The sequence below is a fragment of the Lithobates pipiens genome, unplaced genomic scaffold (assembly GCF_037356315.1).
Source record: "Lithobates pipiens isolate NorthernLeopardFrog02 unplaced genomic scaffold, aLitPip1_a1.2 Scaffold_16, whole genome shotgun sequence".
Classification (NCBI taxonomy): Eukaryota; Metazoa; Chordata; class Amphibia; order Anura; family Ranidae; genus Lithobates; species Lithobates pipiens.
Window position 1 is genome coordinate 401,877,169 of NW_027507748.1, and position 20,019 is coordinate 401,897,187.

The 20,019-nt window shown below is 41.9% G+C and overlaps 1 protein-coding gene across 2 annotated transcripts in view; it reads right to left on the reverse strand.

The window, feature by feature from the left end:
* The window catches only part of P2RX1 (purinergic receptor P2X 1), a 126,594-nt gene extending 125,336 nt beyond the window's left edge, over positions 1 to 1,258 (reverse strand). Inside the window, exon 1 of one of the 2 annotated variants that reach the window (XM_077482349.1) lies at positions 887 to 1,258. In XM_077482349.1, coding sequence (XP_077338475.1) covers positions 887 to 1,023 — 137 coding nt within the window. In that variant the 5' untranslated portion in view covers positions 1,024 to 1,258. The remainder of the gene's footprint in view (positions 1 to 886) is intronic. The other variant, XM_077482350.1, reaches the window with a different exon arrangement.
* Between the last annotated feature and the right edge of the window lie 18,761 nt (positions 1,259 to 20,019).

The window sequence follows — 20,019 nt, forward strand, 5'->3', positions numbered from 1 at the left end:
TGACATCCATCCTGTTCTGGATCTGCAGGTGATCTATTCATGGATCACATCTGTGTGAAAAGACCCTAAGGAGCATTCTTCCCGAGGAAAGCGCTTAAGGGCGTATTCTTCCAAATGACCAAAAATGTAATGTGTCCTGTCACATGGGCTTGTCAATCAGGTCTGCTTATCAGTTTTTCAGGTAGACCTGAATGGAAGCTCCATGCTAGTCTAGGGGTAGGTGGCTGTAAATGATGGATATACTCTGAGTTGGTCCAGGTATGGAAAAACTGGATTATGTACTTTTCTTTTCTTCTGGACCTAAATATGACGAGTTGTTCGGTGACCCGATGTAAATGGACATAGGTCCAACACAATTCTGTAAACCTCCACTTTCAAAATGTGGACAAAAATACTGAATTGGCATGGCTATCACAAAAGTGACATCCATCCTGTTCTGGATCTTCAGGTGATCTATTCATGGATCACATCTGTGTGAAAAGACCCTAAGAAGCATTCTTCCCAAGGACCTTCACACTGATGTACAATGAGCTTAGACATAGTCATTATTAACAGGGTTCCCCTAGACCTGAAAGTTATTTCGTGCGGTTCCTGTGTGTTAGAAAGGTTGAGAAAGGAGAGGTGAGTCAAAAGAAAAGGAAAAAAAGGAAGGTTGAGAAAGAACATTTCTCAGAAGTATGTACTTTATAACACACACAGGACCATTTGGATACAATTTAAACTTTCTGATATTTTGTTTTCACTACAAATAAATAAAACTAAGATATGACACAAAATATTGATAGGAAGTTGTTACAAACCACTAACAATATTACTAAGCTTACAAAACATGTGCAGGCAATAGAATCAGGACTGTTATACGTGTCCTGAGTAGAGAAGTGCTTACCCGATAATGTAGCCTAGGACTCCAAGCTGAATGAGTCTGAATGTCAGCCCGACTTTCTTGTCCCGGACCAGGACCATCCTAGGGGTGTCATACTCAAATAAAAAGTTGGAAATCCCCTTCTTGACCTTGTGCCCCATGATCACTGAGAGTTTAGAGAAGTTCCCTAGTACAGTGTCTGCTCCAGCAGCCCAGACTGATCAGACTTCTCCAGCATGCATGGAAGGAGGGCTCCAGGGGTGTAATGTGCTGCTCCTCCTTTACACAGTGACAGTATATGAGGCAGATGCTTCCAGAGGTGACAGTGTGTCCTGCACATTCCACATGGCTCTTCTGATAAGGATGGTGGAGGCTTAGAGAAGGGCGTGTAAACACTGTACCACTACATCCTGCATACAGGATATACACTGGCAGTAAACATTGCTAGTTAGCAGAACTAGATTTCACTTAACCACTTGAAAACCAAGCCTTTTCTGGAACTTTTTGTTCACAAGTTTAAATCACTATTTCTTTGCTGGAAAATTACTTATAACCCCCCAAACATATTATATGGTGAGTGTGTGTGTATTTATATGTGTATATATATATATATTAGGGCTGTTACTGATTGAAATTTTCGTGTTCGATTAATCGTTTCTTTTTAAATCGATTGATCAACAAATTTCGATTAATTATAACGCACATACAGATCCAACTACTTTTAGCTCCTTACATTGCAACTACACATTAGTCAGTGGTAAATTTATACACTATATACAATCTCCCAACACTAGTTAATTTCCACAATCCGTGACTTAACTTCACAGTTCACGCAAATAAATTCAAACTGTAGCACTGACGTAAGTAATTTTTTTTTTTTATGAAACTAAAATACACCCCCCCTTATGCAAGCTGGACACTAAAGAATTTTCACAGAATTCAATTCAAATAGCAATGGTAAATATGGATATAAGTGCAGCGCAAAAACAATTAATAAAATAAATAATAACAACAGAACAAATAATAATAAAGGCAATTAGAGAGATGAAATAGCAGTCCAGAGAAATGATAAACAGCCAGATCCACAAGTTATTCCACCAGTGCTGAGCCACACAGCAAAAATATCAGTTTATCAGCCTCTAAGGACAACAATGTTAAAAACAGAGGTTATCAAATTTGCCTACACTTAGCTCATTGAATGATCCCAGTTAACCACATCCATATTTACCATCACTGTCCAGGCTGTCCAGTGACGTCACGGACATTGACGTCACCGGACTCCTCCCCCTTCCCTTCGTTAGCAGATGGAGGCACTTGGGGAAGGGGGAGGAGTCCAGTAATGTCGATGTCCGTGACGTCACCGGATCTCCGTCAGAACGGAAGACCCGGAAGCTGGCGGAGAGGTGAGTACAAATCAAAAGAATTTTGATCGATCAAAAAAAATAACGATTAATCGAGTAATTAATCGTTAATTTCCGCAGCCCTAATATTTATATAATTTTTTTTGTAGAAACCCTAGGGTATAAAATAGTGATCGTTGCAATTTTTTAATATCACACGGTATTTGTGCAACGATTTTTCAAATGCAATTTGTTTGGAAAAAATACACTTTAACTAATTCAAACACAAAAATGCAATATATAGCCCAATTTCTTGGTAACATATGAAAGATGATGTTATGCAGAGTAGTAAATCGATATCTAAACTGTCACACTTTAAAATTGTGCACACTCGTGGAATGGTGTCAAACTACAATACTTACACGCTATAGATGATGTTTTACATTCTTTAACAGGTTACCTGTTTAGAGTTACAGAGAAGGTCTAGCACTAGGTCTAGCTGTTTTTTCGTGATCAGTGATTTTAATAATGCTTAACCGCTTCCCACCTGGCCAATGTACATATACGTGCAAAAAAGGAAAACCGTGCTTGCCTAACCACAAAAAAATAAAAAAATATATGCAGAAAACCCAAATGTTATACTACATTCGATACAAGACAGAAAAAAAGGGGCGTGGGTTGCGCAAAAATAAAAATTATTAAATTGCCTAATATTGCGTCTCAAAGGTAAATAAGTGAATATTGACACCAATCTATGCAAAAATAAGTGTAAAAATAGGTGAAAACATCAATGTGCTTAATCAAGGATTAATAATTAATATCTGACCGGTCCACTAACTGACGTGGTACGGTCATGTGGCAAAAAACATACAATTAATAAACAGTGTATAAGAAGCACTTTGATAGTCATAACAATGAAAAGTCCATATAAAAAAGTTCTCAGTTTGAGGAATAGTGATAGTGGCTCCACTGTGATGAAACGATGACAGACCATCCACAATAGTGCAAGTTATAAGCACCTCCACCACGGTTAACACTGCCGCTTACCAGAAGTATATGGTTCTTTGTTACAGAGAACCATAAAACGCAGATGACTGGCTCTCCCCAGCCCGGGATATTCAGATAAGTAAGGTGATAAAAGGATCTCTCACAGCTCCAACCAATCCCTCTCATCAGCGACCATAGAAAAGATATAAGGCTCGCAATAGTGTAAAACCAAACACTTTAATAAAATAGATAAAAAACGCCAATTGCGCACTTACATAACATCAGTGGACAAATCGCATGCAAAGAACTCGAGCCGGCCGGTCTCGATTTTCAACGCCCAATACTTCCGGGACTAACACATGAAGCGGTGACGTCAGTGCGTCGCTTCTCCTCCCTACGCGTTTCGTCACTAACAGGACATCGTCACACACCCCATGGAGGAGCGACGCACTGACGTCACCGCTTCATGTGTTAGTCCCGGAAGTATTGGGCGATGAAAATCGAGACCGGCCGGCGAGCCTTATATCTTTTCAGGTCTTTTCCTTCAGGTCTGGTATGGATATTAAGGGGAACCCTGCACCAAATCCTTTTTTATAAATGATATAGGGGTCCTCCCAAAATCCATAGGTCTGGTATGGATTTTAAGAGGAACCCTGCGCCAAAGTGTACAAAAAAGGCGTAGGGCCCCCCAAAATCCATACCAGACCCTTATCCGAGCACGCAACCTGGCAGGCTGCAGGAAAAGGCAGGGCCACATGGTTATCTAAATGGGTGATCCTCTCCCTCTGACACCACGTGACGTTAGAGGAAAGCAGGGTCACCCAATCCTGTCAGCGGGTGGCCCCGGCCCTCAGTTATATAACAGCTATCATCGGGAAGAAGCGTCAGTCAGTGGGAGCCTCCCATGGAAGTGGAGTTGTTGCATTTTTTATTTCTTTTTTTGGTCCATTGGGCGCTGTCATCGAAGATGGATTTACATTGCGGGACATTTCTATTTTTTAATAAAGGACTTGTCCCAAACTGTCTCCTGTCATTTTTACTATTTGACACTTTTTTGGTTAAATGGTAGGGGTAAAGCGGGCTTCCAGATTCCGATTAGCCACCCGCCCACAGATCAAACAAAAGAAGAGCGGCAATTAAAAAAAAAAACACTATACTTTTTCTATAATAAATATCCCAAATTTAAAAAAAACAAACACATTTTTTCCTCAGTTTAGGTGTATATGTATTCTTCTATATATTTTTGGTAAAAAAATTGCAATAAGCTTATGGTGATTGGTTTGCGAAAAAGTTTTAGCGTCCAAAAAATAGGGGATAGATTTATGGCATTTTTATTGTAATTGTTTTTTTTTTACTAGTAATCGCGGTGACCTGCAATTTTTATTGGGACTGCAATATTGCGGCAGACAGATCGGACACTTTTGACACATTTTTGGGACCATTGAAGCTATAAAAATGCACTGATTACTGTATAAATGTCACTGGAAGGGAAGGGGTTAACACTATGGGAGATAAAGGGGTTAACTATGTTCCCTAGATTTGTTCTAACTGTAGGGGGGATGGGACAGACTAGGGGAGGAGAGAGATCATTGTTCATAATTAGTATGAACACACGATCTGTCTCCTCTCCCCTGGGAGAACCGGGATTTGTGTGTATACACACACAGATCCCAGTTCTCGCTCTGTCATGAGCAATTGTGGGTGCCCGGCGGTCATCACACCCGCTGGGCACCCGCATCGGCTCTGGGCACACACTGCGGGCCTCCTACAGCATCTCAAAGGGCCGACGTACAGTTACGACGGCTTGCCCAGGGGAGCCATTCTGCCAGATTATAAATGCGATGGCCAGTTGGCAACCGGCTAATAATGCTTAAAGTGAAACAATAAAAATTAAATATTCATTTATAGATCGTGCCTGGGGGTCTCCTTAATCTGTCTGTAAAGTAGCGCATCTTTCCCATATTTATGAAAAGTACCACAGTAAAAATGAAATTTCTAAAGGAATAAAATGTAATTTAAAACTGCTTGTGCCTGTAATGTATTGTCTGATCCCGACAATATAGATAAAAATCATTGAAAAAAACGCTGTGGGTTCCCCCCATCCCCCAGTCCATTACCAGTTCCTTTGGGTCCTGGTAATCACAAAAATTGTAATTACATGCCCCTGTTGGGTGGTGGTGGTGGTGCCACAACACTGTAACCCCTTACAGTTACTCTCATTGGGTGCAGGAACGGGCCCTGCTTAACTATTATTTAAAACATTTTAATTACATGACCTTGTTAAACTGGGGCAGAAAAATTTGGCCTTTGGTTTTGGTGGTGCCACAACACTGTTACCCCTCACAGATACTCTTGTTGGGCACAGGAATGGCACAGGAATGGGCCCTGCTTAAATATTATTTAACAAATTGTAATTACATGTCCCTGTTAATCGGGGCAGAAAAATTTGGGCCTTGGGTGGTGGTGGTGCCCTAAACCAAAAATATTCTTGGAAGCTAGCATCATCAAGATTGAGGAGGAATAGGATAGTCAGGATAGACAGTCATCAAGGGATCCCAGATCTATAGCAAATTAAATCAGTTACATCAGCATCAGGTGCTTGATAGCTGCTGATCCAAGACTGATTAATTTTTATGAATGTGAGCCTATCAATGGAGTCTGTGGACAGGCACACTCTTTGATCCATTACAAACCCTCCAGCAGCATCGAATGTGCGTTCAGAAAACAGGCTGGATGCAGGACAGGCCAGTAGCTAAATTGCATATTGAGCCAGTTCTGGCCAGTGGTCCATCCTAAAGAACCAGTAACCCAGTGGATGCTCTGTTGGAAAGGTCTCCAAGTGCATGCATCCTTGATCAGTAGCCACTGGTGTGGCGAAAAGAAGCCAAGCTCCCCTGAACCCTGTCATGGTGCCTGGTGCCATACTCACACAGGTACTCATTGATGACCCTCTGCTGTGTGTGCAGCTGCTGCAGCATTGCCAATGTTGAGTTCCAACTGGTGGGCATGTCACAAATGAGGCGGTTAGTGGGCAAGTTGCACTCCCTTTGAATGTCAGCCAGCCGAGTACCAGCATTGTATGACTGGCGGAAATGACCACAGACCTTTCTGGCCTGCCTCAGGAGATCTTGTAAGCCTGGATACCTGGTCAAGAACCGTTGCACCACCAAATTCTGGACGTGTGCCAAACATGGAACGTGGGTCAAGTGTCCCTGACGGAGGGTCAGAGAGAAGGTTGATGCCATTGTCACATACAACCATCCCTGGCTGAAGCCGGTGTTGCGTCAACCACCTCTGAGTTTGCCCCTGCGAGCTGACAAAATCTCTGCCCCAATGTGGCTCCTGTCCCCTAGGCAGACCAACTCAAGCACCACATGGCATCTTTTAGCCTGGCTGCTTGTGTAGCCCCTTGAATGCTTACGGAGCACTGTTGGCTCAGAGGACAAATCTGCAGAAGAGGCCATAGAGGAAGAAGAAGATGAGGGGGTGGAGGAGAGAGCTGTGACAGAATCACTAGCATTTTGGAGGCATGGTGGCAGAACAAACTCTAACAACACTGAACCCTGTCCTGCATCCCAGCTGCCAGCAGAGTAACCCAGTGCGCTGTGAAGGAAAGGTTACATTCCTGCCCATGCCTGCTGGACCATAAGTCAGGGTGAGATGAACCTTACACAGAACACCTGGAGTGCTGCGAGTCTAGGGGCCAGTAAAAAAACTCTGACGAACTGCTGTACAGGAACAATCCAGAAATTGGAACAAAAAAAAACACAGAACACCTGAAGCACTGCGAGTCTAGGGGCCAAGTAAAAAAACCCTGACGATCTGCTGTACAGGAACAATAATCGGAACAAAAAAACGCAGAACACCTGGAGGTGACTTTGACAAAGCGCATGCGCTCGAAACATGTAAGTCACGGCAACAGAACAGTGGATGCTTACACAACTGACTTCAGGACACCTTTCCCCTTCATCTTTGGCACTGTAGTGATGTAACAGAAGGCCACCTGAACATCAAGTCCATCCCTAGATGAGATGTATGAAAATATCAGGTCTCATAAACCACACTTCCAATATAGATAATCCATGCTGACACTTCATCATGTTCCCAAGGGCAGTTGGTTCATATACAGTTGCAATATTTGGGTACCATGTATTTTGTTTTTATATGATGTCACAATAGCTCTTATCTTTATCTATGTTTATATGTATTCGAATAAAATATACTTTTTTACTTACATACTTGGTCTGCCTATAATAGATCCAGTAGGGGTTTACTGTGCCTTGCGCACCAGGTTTTTGTCTTTGTCTTCATCATGTATGACGCATTCTAATAAAAAGTCATAGACATCTTCTTTTCTGTACTTTCTCAAACATGACAGAAATTTTTGCCAAATGTTGAACCTTTTCAGCCTCACATGAAAGATCTCACCAAAAAAATAGTCTCTGCTTCTCAATGGTAAAGTGAGAAGTTGATTTGTTGGATCAAAGGAAACCCAGACTGTTTATTCCCAACTCCTACTAATGGAAATAGACAATAATTGCTGCCTGGGACAAGGCCCTTTAGCACCCAAGCTGAAAAGGCCAAATTGCGAACCCTCCCCTATGAACTGTGAATTATTTCAGTGGAAGAGGTTGCAGGTCTTGCCCTATATTTGCCCCCTCCTGCTGAAGCGCCCAAAGTAGCTGCCTTTTTTTGTCTAGTCTTCGGGTCCATCCCTGATAGTTGCCCCATTAAAACCAGAAAGTGCTGCGCTAGGCAATGGGCTGTCTGCTTCTTACACAGGGCTTTCATTTGACTCTATCACTGACAATCAACAATTTAGAGAAGAGAAGCTACCTGCATGAAAATTCTTGACATAGCAGACCAATGCAAAATAAAGAAGTAGAGAAGACACAAATTGTAGATTTATTTTGTCATCCAAGAATGCACTAATGGTACTATTCAAAATATATATTATCTATCACATTTTGGATATATTTTTCACTGAAGTAGAGCTTTAAGTAACTGTAAAGAATAACACAGTATAATATGTTGTATTATGTTGTATTATGTTGTATGGCTCATTAGGACTGCACCTTGTGCTTGTCTCCTGATGGCTTTGTAATAAGTGGCTGAGAAACATGTATAGCACTATTGTAATATGTTAACATTTACTTTGTGATCCATTTAGATGTAGAATCTTTTAATCGTCTATCAAGGTGCTGAAATTTACAAAGGCACGAGTTTTTTTTTTATTTCCATTAGGATCTATGGCCATTTTTTCTTGAATCACTAAGCTAATAAAGCAATATTAAAACCATAAACTAAAATTGAATATGTATTGCAATTTAATATATATTGCAGCTGAGCTTACCAATTTTTAGATGTTAGATCCGTTTATTTTTTTCCTTTATTTCCACCCAGAGATCTGGCCAGTAGGTCCGATGTTTTAAAACTTCCTAAAAACAGAAAAAAAATATTTGATGGGGCACAGTGGCAGCATTTGATGGGCACAGTGGCAGCGTTTGATGGGTACAGTGGCAGCGTTTCATGGGTACAGTGGCAGCATTTCATGGGTACAGTGGCAGCGTTTGATGGGTACAATGGCAGCATTTGATGGGCACAGTGGCAGCGTTTGATGGGTACAGTGGCAGCGTTTCATGGGTACAGTGGCAGCATTTCATGGGTACAGTGGCAGCATTTCATGGGTACAGTGGCAGCGTTTCATGGGTACAGTGGCAGCATTTCATGGGTACAGTGGCAGCATTTGATGGGCACAGCGGGAGCATTTGATGGCATATTGGCTACGTTTCATGGGCACAGTGGCTGCATTTGATGGGCACAGAGGCTGCATTTGATTGCACAGTGGCTGTGTTTAATAGGCACAGTGGCTGCAATTGATGGGCACAGTGGCTACATTTGATTGCACAGTGACTGCGTTTGATGGGCACAGTGGCTGCGTTTGATGGGCACAGTGGGGCTGCAATTGATGTTTTTTTCCAGAGTTTTTCAGTTGTCTGCGACTACCCCACCCCCCTCAAAAAAAATGTGAGTACCAGTGGCAGTTAGGGGGTTGGGACAACCCACTTACTGCTGATAGCAATGCTTACAATGGTCACCTTGTATTCATTTATTCAAAACCCAAATTCTCAAAATGTAAAAACGATTGCTCTAACTTCTTGAAAGGTTAGTTTAATTTGATAGCCAAATCCATGTACTGCTACAGTAGGAGTGTCCAATCTGCAGCCCACCGGCTGTATGCGGCCCAGCACAAAATCTTACTTAAAAATTTAATTTTTTTTGGGGGGGTTGGGGAAAAATGTGTTTATACTTAGCGAACACATGCGGCCAAAGAAAAATCTGACAGTGTCTCTTTCCTGGACCTTTATATGTTTTATCTTCCCAAAGAAAAAGATCCCACTCTTCATAATTACACCTTATTCATGTCATCAGATTTCACCTATATTTGTAAGCAACTATTTTCAAGCATGTTTATCAAAAACTGTAAATATAAAAAGATATTGCACTATTTTGATGTTGCCCTTTTACTTTTATAATAAAAAAATATAACAAAAAAATATTTTTTTTCACTCGGGTACATTATCTATATCAGTGATCATTAACTTATGATTTGCCCAACTTTTTCTGCTCATCGGCTAACCTTATTGATTGTTGGTGTATTTTATGTGTGGCCCAAGACCTCCTCTTCCAATGTGGCCCAGGAAGGTCACACCCCTTTGCTACAACATCTAACACTACCCTCACCCCAGATTGACATTGCTCCTCTTCCTAGAGTGGAGCCACTGTTATTGGCCAGATCACCAGATAAAGAAAAAAAAGCTTGAAAAAAAAGAATCACCATATTTATAGGTTGGTAAGCCATAGTTTATATTACATTTTCCCTTGTGTTTAAAGGGGTTGTAAACCCTTGTGTTTTTTTCACCTTAATGCATCCTATGCATTAAGGTGAAAACATTTCTGACATTCTGACCAGTCCCCCAGCCCCCCCCCCCCCCCCAGTTTACTCACCTGTGCCCATTCGCTCCCACACCAGAGATGCGCTCTACCTCTCTCTCGGTTGTCATTGGCTCCCGCTGCTGTCAACCAAATCCAATGACGCGGGTGCTGGGGGACGGGGCCAAGTCCTGCATTCTGTGTGAATGGACACAGAAGTAGGACTCGGGAGCACACCCGCACAGGTGTCCACCTTAGGAGAGCCTTCTCCAATGGGGGCACTCGATGCGGGGAGGAGCCAGGGGACTCCAGAAGAGGAGGACCAAGGCCACTCTGTGCAAATTGAACTGCACAGTGGAGGCAAGTATGACAGGTTTGTTATTTTTTTTTAAACGGGGGTTTACAACCCCTTTGATACCACTTTAAGTATACTGTAAATGTATTCCATTTCCTTTGAGCCAAAATCAGTTTGCATTGATTTGCAGGGATGGTTTGATACTTAAAGTGGTTGTAAATCTCTGACATTAATTTTGAACAAAGCATATCCCTCTATAGTACATACTTGTCTTAATGTCTCAATCCAGAATTCAAAGTGTTATTTAGTTTATAGCAATTAAACAAAATTGTGATCTGATCTATGAAATGCTATGCCTCTATTCCTATTAAATACATATACAAGCCAAATCAATTGCCCATGGGACTTTAAATATGACATACCATGTAAGCAGATTATATGTAAAATGTCAACTTACTGAACATTGCATGAAAATCTCATAGATTAAAATAAACTGGTTAGTTATATCTGATATAAATCAGCCTAGGGTACACACTGTGTTGATACCATTAACCACTTCAGCCCCGGACCAATAAACACCTTAAGGACCAGAGGTCTTTTTCCAATTTCGCACTGCGCTGCTTTAACTGGTAATTGCGCGGTCATGCAATATTGCACCCAAACGAAATTTGCGTCCTTTTCTTCCCACAAATAGAGCTTTCTTTTGATGGTATTTGATTGCCTCTGCGATTTTTTTTTTTTTTGCGATATAAATGGAAAAAGAGCGAAAATTTTGAAAAAAAAAGATATTTTCTTCTTTTTGTTATAAGAAAAATCGAATAAACTAAATTTTAGTCATACATTGAGGGCAAAATTTATTCAGCCACATGTCTTTAGTAAAAAAAAATGTCAATAAGCGTATATTTTTTGGTTTGCGCAAAAGTTATAGCGTCTACAAACTAGAGTACATTTTCTGGAATTTACACAGCTTTTAATTTATGACTGCCGATCTCATTTCTTGAGGTGCTAAAATGGCAGGGCAGTACAAATCCCCCCCAAATGACCCCATTTTGGAAAGTAGACACCCCAAGGAAATTGCTGATGGGTATGTTGAGCCCATTGAATATTTATTTTTTTTGTCCTAAGGGATTGAATAATGACAAAAAAAAAAAAAAAATTTTTTTACAAAAAGTTGTCACTAAATGATATATTGCTCACACATGCCATAGTTATATGTGGAATTGCACCCCAAAATATATTCCGCTACTTCTCCCGAGTATGGGGATACCACATGTGTGGGACTTTTTGGGAGTCTAGTCGCGCATGGCACCCCGAAAACCAATCACCACCTTCAGGATTTCTAACGGTGCAAATTTTTGATTTAACTCCTCACTACCTATGACAGTTTCGAAGGCCATAAAATGCCAAAATAGCACAAAACCCCCCAAAATGACCCCATTTTGGAAAGTAGACACCCCAAGCTATTTACTGAGAGGCATGTTGAGTCCATGGAATATTTTATATTTTGCCACAAGTTGCGGGAATATTACAAACTTTTTTTTTTTTGCACAAAGTTGTCACTAAATTATATATTGCTCACACATGCTATGGGCATATGTGAAATGACACCCCAAAATACATTCTGCTGCTTCTCCTGAGTACGGGGATACCACATGTGTGGGACTTTTTGGGAGTCTAGTCGCGCACGGCACCCCGAAAACCAATCACCACCTTCAGGATTTCTAAGGGTGCAAATTTTTGATTTAACTCCTCACTACCTATCACAGTTTCGAAGGCCATAAAATGCCAAAATAGCACAAAACCCCCCCAAATGACCCCATTTTGGAAAGTAGACACCCCAAGCTATTTACTGAGAGGCATGTTGAGTCCATGGAATATTTTATATTTTGCCAAAAGTTGCGGGGAGATTACAAACTTTTTTTTTTTTTGCACAAAGTTGTCACTAAATGATATATTTCTCACACATGCTATGGGCAGAAGTCAAATTACACCCCAAAATAAATTCTGCTGCTTCTCCCGAGTACGGGGATACCACATGTGGGGGACTTTTTGGGAGCCTAGCCACGTACGGGACCCCGAAAACCAAGCACTGCCTTCCGGATTTAAATATAAAATGCTACCAAAAAACCTGTTAGCGATGGCAGGGATCAGGCCTGACTCTGCGATCGCTGCAGTTATGTGTTTAGTGTTTTGTAAGTGACAGTGAACGATCGATACTGCACTTGGGTGGGCTGGGCAGAGGGGCAAAACGCAGGTGCTAGCAGGTATCTGGGCTGATCCCGCTAACAATGCGTTTTTTTGGAACCCTAAACTGCTGGGGACGCTAGTATAGATCTGATCAGATCAGATATTGATCTGTTCAGATTCTATAGCACTACGGGAGGTGTATGCTTTGCGTGTGGGTGTTAGCGGTACTGGCACTAACCTAGCGCTGCCTGGGGCGACGCAGACCCTGACCCTAAAACCTAATTGATATCACCCGCCGGGTGATCAGGGGGTTAAACCTTTATTGGGTAATAAATGGTGGGTGCCCTGATGCTATAAAAAACAAACTAACCAGAGTCACCCGTAACACTTATACGCTGATCAGTGGTGAAAGGGTTAACTAGGGGCAATCAGGGGGTTCAAATTTTTATTAGGTAGTATATGGGGGTCCCTGGCGCTATATAAAAACCTGACGGGGAACCTAAATAACTAACTGGCTAACCAGCGTCACCAGTGACACTTATACCGTGATCGCTGGTGAAAGGGGTTGAAAGGGTTAACTAGCAGCAATCAGGGGGTTAAAACCATTATTGGGTAGTATATCGGGGTACCTAGCGCTATAAAAACCTGGCGGTGAACCTAAAAAAATAACTAGCTACCTAGCGACACTAGCGACACTGATGCGGCGATCAGAAAAATGATCGCTTAGTGACACTGGCAAAAGGGGGTGAAAGGGTTAACTAGCGGCAATCAGGGGGTTAAAACCATTATTGGGTAGTATATCGGGGTACCTAGCGCTATAAAAACCTGGCTGTGAACCTAAAAAAATAACTAGCTACCTAGCGACACATGCAGCGATCAGAAAAATGATCGCTTAGTGACACTGGCAAAAGGGGGTGAAAGGGTTAACTAGCGGCAATCAGGGGGTTAAAACCATTATTGGGTAGTATATCGGGGTACCTAGCGCTATAAAAACCTGGCGGTGAACCTAAAAAAATAACTAGCTACCTAGCGACACATGCAGCGATCAGAAAAATGATCGCTTAGTGACACTGGCAAAAGGGGGTGAAAGGGTTAACTCTAGGGGCAATCAGGGGGTTAAATCTTTATTGGGGGGTGATAGGGGGCTACCCTGGACCTAACACTAACTGTCCTGACAGTTTTTACTGTCACAACTGACACTGAATGCATTGATCAGTAAAGAAATGATCAATGCAATCAGTGACACTGTGACTGGGGGGGGGAGGGGGGGCATCGGGGGGCTATCGGGGGGGGGTTTGTGTGCCTGTGTGTACCTACATGTCAGTGTAGTGTTGGTGCACACTTACTATTAGTCTTCTCCTCGTAGTCCGGTCAAAAAGACCGCCCCGAGGAGAATGACATCACTTCCTCCTTCCTGTGTAAACAATACACAGTGGGAGGAAGCTTCTCATTGGCCAGGAGCGATCCAGAGGGGGTGGCCGAAAACCAACGGCCATCCCCTCATCACGGAGCACTCCTGGAGCGAACCGGACCGTCGTATCCAACGGGAGGGGGTCCGATCGGACCCCCCACCCGCTGGAAGGCAATCACGTACATCTACGTGATTGTGCCTGCCTGTGCCATTGTGCTGACGTACATTGGCAATACGGCGGTCCTGAAGTGGTTAAACCATACATATATTCCCACAAAGCCAAATTACTAAAGGAAGGAGTGCATCCAAAAACTCAGACTGAGACAAAAGTACAATTAAATCACACTTGTTTATTAAATAAAAATAAAAAGGTAAATAGAAAAAGTGTAGTCAAAGCATAGCCAGAGTCCAGTAACCGGATAGACAGCCAGGCCAGAGTTCAATAACCAGATCGGGTAATCAGCCAGGCCAGAAGTCAGGGATTCCAAGTAGAGTAACTGCAAGCAGGATAAGGAGCCAGAAGGGATGTCAGCAAGCCAGTCTTTAAACAGAACCACAGGAGATGGTTTCTTGTGATGTAACCAGGGCAAAGGCAGAGGTGAAGAGAGCTGGACAGATTTAAGTAGGCAGGTCAGACGAGCATGATCAGGAACAACTGGTAACTGTGGAGAGAGATGAGAGCTGGCAATTAGCCGACACATGAGCAGCCAGCCCAGAGAAGGAAGGGCTAAGCCAGCCCTGACATGTATCCTCACTTCTTCAGGAGTGGATGCCCCCCGTACAAAATCAGTGAGCTAAAAAACAAGGTTTCAAAATATATTTGAGCGCTCCCTAATAAGGGGAAAGATTTATAATGCTGCTCAATGGCTGACATTGATTAGAGAATAAGAGTACTTACAAGCTAGCTTGATGACAAGATCATTGTTGTGGCACCTCCAGGTGGTGACCGCCTCCCACAGGGTGTCTGGCCCGGGAGTTGTGGAAAGGGCCCATGGCACGGCCCATTGCCTAGATTTGACATCAGCTCCTTCTCACCTCCTGCAGCCTCCTGGGACCTGTGAACACTGCAGAGCGTGGCCCACAAATGTTCAGTGGGGAGACAGCTGTGAAGGAATCACAGCTGGCTTCCCACTGTCAACATGCCAGCAAAAGAACCATCCTGGGAGAGCACAGTGCTGGATCACTTGACTGGTAAGTGGCAGTTTATTAAAAATCAGTAGCTATATTATTTGTAGCTGCTGACTTTCAAGGTTTTTTTTTTTTTCAAATGACTGAAAATCCTCTTTAAATGTTGTGAAGTTACTTATGGATCTTTTATGGCTGTTTGGTAAAATAACAGCAAATACTTTTGAAGGTATATTGCTTTGTACTTTGGTAATGATGTGAGGAAATGAATGTTTGGTTATTTTCTTACACATCAGACAAGCTAAGGCTGCAGAGACAGGAAAGCACTGGTAATCAATGGCACAAAAATAACGGTCATAGTGGCTGCAACTCAAACAGAGTTCCATAAGCTGTGGCTCTGGAAGTATCTTCACAGCATTCTAGTGCACAAGGAGTCTGCTGGTCTTCCAGGTTTCTAGTTCAAGTATTGAAGCAATTACGGGAAAGGTAGGCCATAAACGTTTTCTATCCCTGCAGATCCTGACATTGAAGATTTACTTGGGTTAGTTACATAACTGGGCAGTAGAAGCAGGAAGATGTTATCATGTATGTACATTTGCCATGCTTGGTATATTAATATATTATTAATTTTTTTGATTGTCAAAGAATGTTATGTCAGGGAAGATGAAGAATAATGGCAACAACAAAAAAAAGTCAGTGGGATTTGGTGTCATACTCGCACACCTTTTGGTCACTTAATGGTCAAAATATATTTTTTCGTTTTCATGGATTGTTATGCAGAAAACACCAAATGAATAAATTATTTCAACACACCTTATTAATAGTGAAATATATGTTGCTGTCACATAATGAAGCGTTTGACTAATTATGATGGTGGTTAAATGAAGTATGCTGTATTACCTGAATCTTTTCATGTATTGAAGCTGGGGAATGACACATGATTGACCCTGATTTATCACATTTGTGTTACATATTATCTTATGTTTTACAAGTAACCCACATGATATAGTAAACATGTAAACTGATTGGAAAAAGTATGATGCCCACCAAAACATATTTTAGTTTGGCTTGCTTTCACCTGGTTCTGCACTGTAGAGAGAGGTCTCCAAGACAGGGAGATATGGAGACTATCATTGAGGAGAACCTCCTGAATGGGACTGCAGGTGGCAATTAATACTTGTAATTTTAACTATCCTCGCTCTATGACCAATAAGTGTGTTTGACAATAAAAATATCTCCTACCTCAGAGATCACTGTTTTGGATGGAGTTTTCCTTTAATCACAGTAACACAGATGACAGTATTAGTAAAACCTGTCCTAAATCAAACACTTGCTTTGTATATTCAGGGCCATAGGTGTGTGCAGCCTATTGCATTAGGGCGTGCACCCCAAAGCTCATACACACATGCTTTTCTCTGCAGCCTTAGCTGCACAGGGCAGTAAATAAATGAGTGCTCTGTGCTGAGTGGCTTCCTGTTCATTCACAAATGGAAGCATAGTAAACTTTTAGTTTACTACGCTTCTATTATGAATGAACACACTGAGTGAGTGTGTTCACTGTGTTCATTTAGAAAAGAAAGGCTCTGGTAAATGACACAGGGGGAATTAGCACTGTGCGTAGTGATTAGGGTTTGTGCAGCCACACCTAGCACACCCCCTGCATATGCCTATGTTCAGGGCAAAGCAACAGGTTGGCTTTAATAATACCCTCCCCAACAGCACTTGCTCATCTTTCTTCAGATCCTCTGCTGCTCTATTCAGTTATCAGGAGCAAGGAAATGAATCCCTGTATAAGTTATGAGGCATTCTAGTTATAGTTATAAAGTGCTGGGGACTCTTTCCGTACCTCCACGTGACAGCACTGGGCTAATTACTAATCATCCGCCCTGGCACAAGAGAGGAAAATAAGTAATTTACATTCTCCTTTATACCTGGAAGTTACAGTCTTTTTACAGTCTGTTGCTGGTGAGGTCAGCATTAAATCAAACCTTTTACTTTGTGGTGCATAGGTATGATAAATGTTGCTATATCATCTTGTAGCACTCATCCCCGAAAAGGCCAGCTGGTTTGTCCCAAATTGCCCCAGCCAATCTCAGCAAATAGACCCCCCCCCCCCCCCCCCCCAGCTTAGGAGAAGCTGGTACCTTGGGAAAACAGGTAGAATTACAGCTGGGCTGCCTGTAAGGATAGCAGTCCTTCAGGTTTGGAACTTCTCCTCCTGGACAAGAACAAAGCTACCTTCAGGACTCAGACTATTTATGCACTCTCCAGCCACCTACTAGGTGTCCTCCCCCAGGGATTGTGTAAAACAACATACATATTCAAACTGCTGATTTGCCTCCTGCCAAACCACTATATTCTGGAACTATCTAGAATAGTGGTCATCAACCCTGTCCTCAGGGCCCACTAACAGGCCAGGTTTTATGTATTACCTTGGGGGAGATGCAGACTAAAATACTGCAATCACTGAGCAGCAAATTTTATCACCTGTGATGTATTTCAGTTATCTTGCAAACCTGGCCTGTTAGTGGACCCTGAGGACAGGGTTGATGACCACTGATCTAGAAGACAAGGGGAAACAATCAAATCTGCAGGGCAAAGAACAGCCCAAAGAGTGGAGTCAAAAAGGAACTAAATATACCTAGCTTTCCTAACAACCTATCTAGGAGGGTGCTACAAATCTAACTTCCATTATCTGCATATCCATATTCCAGAGTTTTTTGAAGATCAACTTTTATGCCCACTTAAAAAAAAACACAAACAAATCTCATATTAGAAGCATAACGCATAGGCAGTATGTATCCATGGAGCTCCAAGGTTGTCTACTGAGAGCGTTTGGCACACTGGCTGACCTGTCCCTGACAGCTTTTAGCCATTGCTTGCTGTTGGGAGCAAGTGATAATAGATTGTGGGAGGTGGGGGGAAGAGGTTGAAGTAGAAGTCTACTCTAGATAAAGTGTGGAAGAGTTAGAACCTCTATCAGGTTTTAAGGCAAGTTCACTGGTCACTTGGCCTTTAATGTGGTTTCCGGCAGAAAAGGTCAGACGGAATCATTCCGTCGGATATTACGATTGTGTGTGAGCTTCATCAGACTTTTTTCTTCAAAAATTCAGACGGACCTAGATATAGAACATGTTTCAAATCTGTCTGACGGAATCAACCTCTATCGGGAAAACCGTTTGTCTGTATGCTGGTCCAACGGACCAAATACAACGCAAGGGCAGCTATTAACTACTGGCTATTGAACTTCCTTTTCTAGTCCTCATCATCACGTTCAAAACAAACGGACTTTGGTCCGTTCGTGTGTGGGCAAGTCCATTCAGTTGGAAGTCCATCAAAACTCCTTGAAAGTCCGTTGGGAAGACCATTGGACCTTTTCTGCCCGGCCGTGTGTACGCGGCAGCACTTAATTTGCTTAAAACAATATAATGTGGTTTAAAGCTGAACTGACATACAAAAGGACTTTAAAAGTAAAATGAAAAATAAAAGCTATAAAAGCACATTTCTGTGTCCACATAAACATGACCAACGTAATCATCCCATATGCTTAGAAAATGAAACTCGTCAAGAATATATATTGCTTTTTTGCTGTTTTAGGACATCATCATTTTAAATAGTCAGCCTCTTGTGCTGAACTTCATATTTTCTGGATCCCTTTCTTTCAGGATGATGAGGTATAGAAAATAATGTTGTTCATCGTAATATCTTATTATTCTTTAAAATGAATGTATAGATTGACAATGCCAGGGATCTGTTAAAACTAAGCCCCGCAGAAACATATGGATTTTATTGTGAGCACAAACTTGGGGGGGCACATTGCAAGTATGGAGTTCTATTTCACTCATCTGCTTTTAATAAATCACTATAGGTCCAGTAACTATTTAGTTACTATGAAAAATGAAATTTGCAAGGCCTTCATTTTGTAATATCCATCAGTTCATGGTGCATTTGTTTAGTTCCCCATAACACTAGTAAAAACCATATAAACATATCAATAAGTTGTCATTACCCTCTTAAAAGAAGAGGTACTTTCCTAAAGTGGTTGTAACCAATAAAATAATATATGAACAAATCATATCCCTGTATAATGTGTACTTGTCTCAATCCAGAGCACTAAGTGTAATTTCTTCCTCTGCTATCTGCATGAGTCACCTCTGACAGGTTTTCGTGACACCAAGAAGTAAAAAGGTGACAGGGGAGGGAGCTCTAACACTCAGCCTGTGATTGACAGCCTCAGCTGTCCTGTGTGCTGTATGATTGGGGGGGGGGGTCCCTTCCCTCCAATAAGCCCTTAGCTCTCCTCACCAAGATCTGAAGAAACGTAATTTCAGCTCCCCATCCCCTGCTTTCTAAAAGCTCAGAAAACGTTTTAAATTCTGCACTTTGAAGAGAAGAGAAGGCTGCTGATATACAGGTACAACGTATGTAGGAGGATTTATTTGATCTCTGTGTATTACCCGAGGCTAGACACTTCATTGGGTATGTGTAAAGGTTTACAACCACTTTAAAAAATCTTCACTGTGTATCTTTATTTTCAGGAACTGAATAACAAACTTGTGGAGGCGCAAGCATGGACATGTATCACTGAGCTGCTTTTCTTAAGGGATCATCCAATGATGTGTCATCATAACCTTCATCATCATATCTTTCTGGCCACATGTTTCTATGGCTGATGTAGTTCTGCAAACAAAGCATTAAAAAAAGTTAACTGTACTGTTCAATCAAGTTGAATTTGTTATATTTTATAGATATGTGCAATAAGAAAGAATTGTGACCACATAAAGTAACAAGGAAAAACGAGTGACCCGTTTTCTGCTCCAGGGCTACACTCGATTTTTTTTCATAAATTCAGCCCTCCCTTCACCTTGCCTTAAAGCGG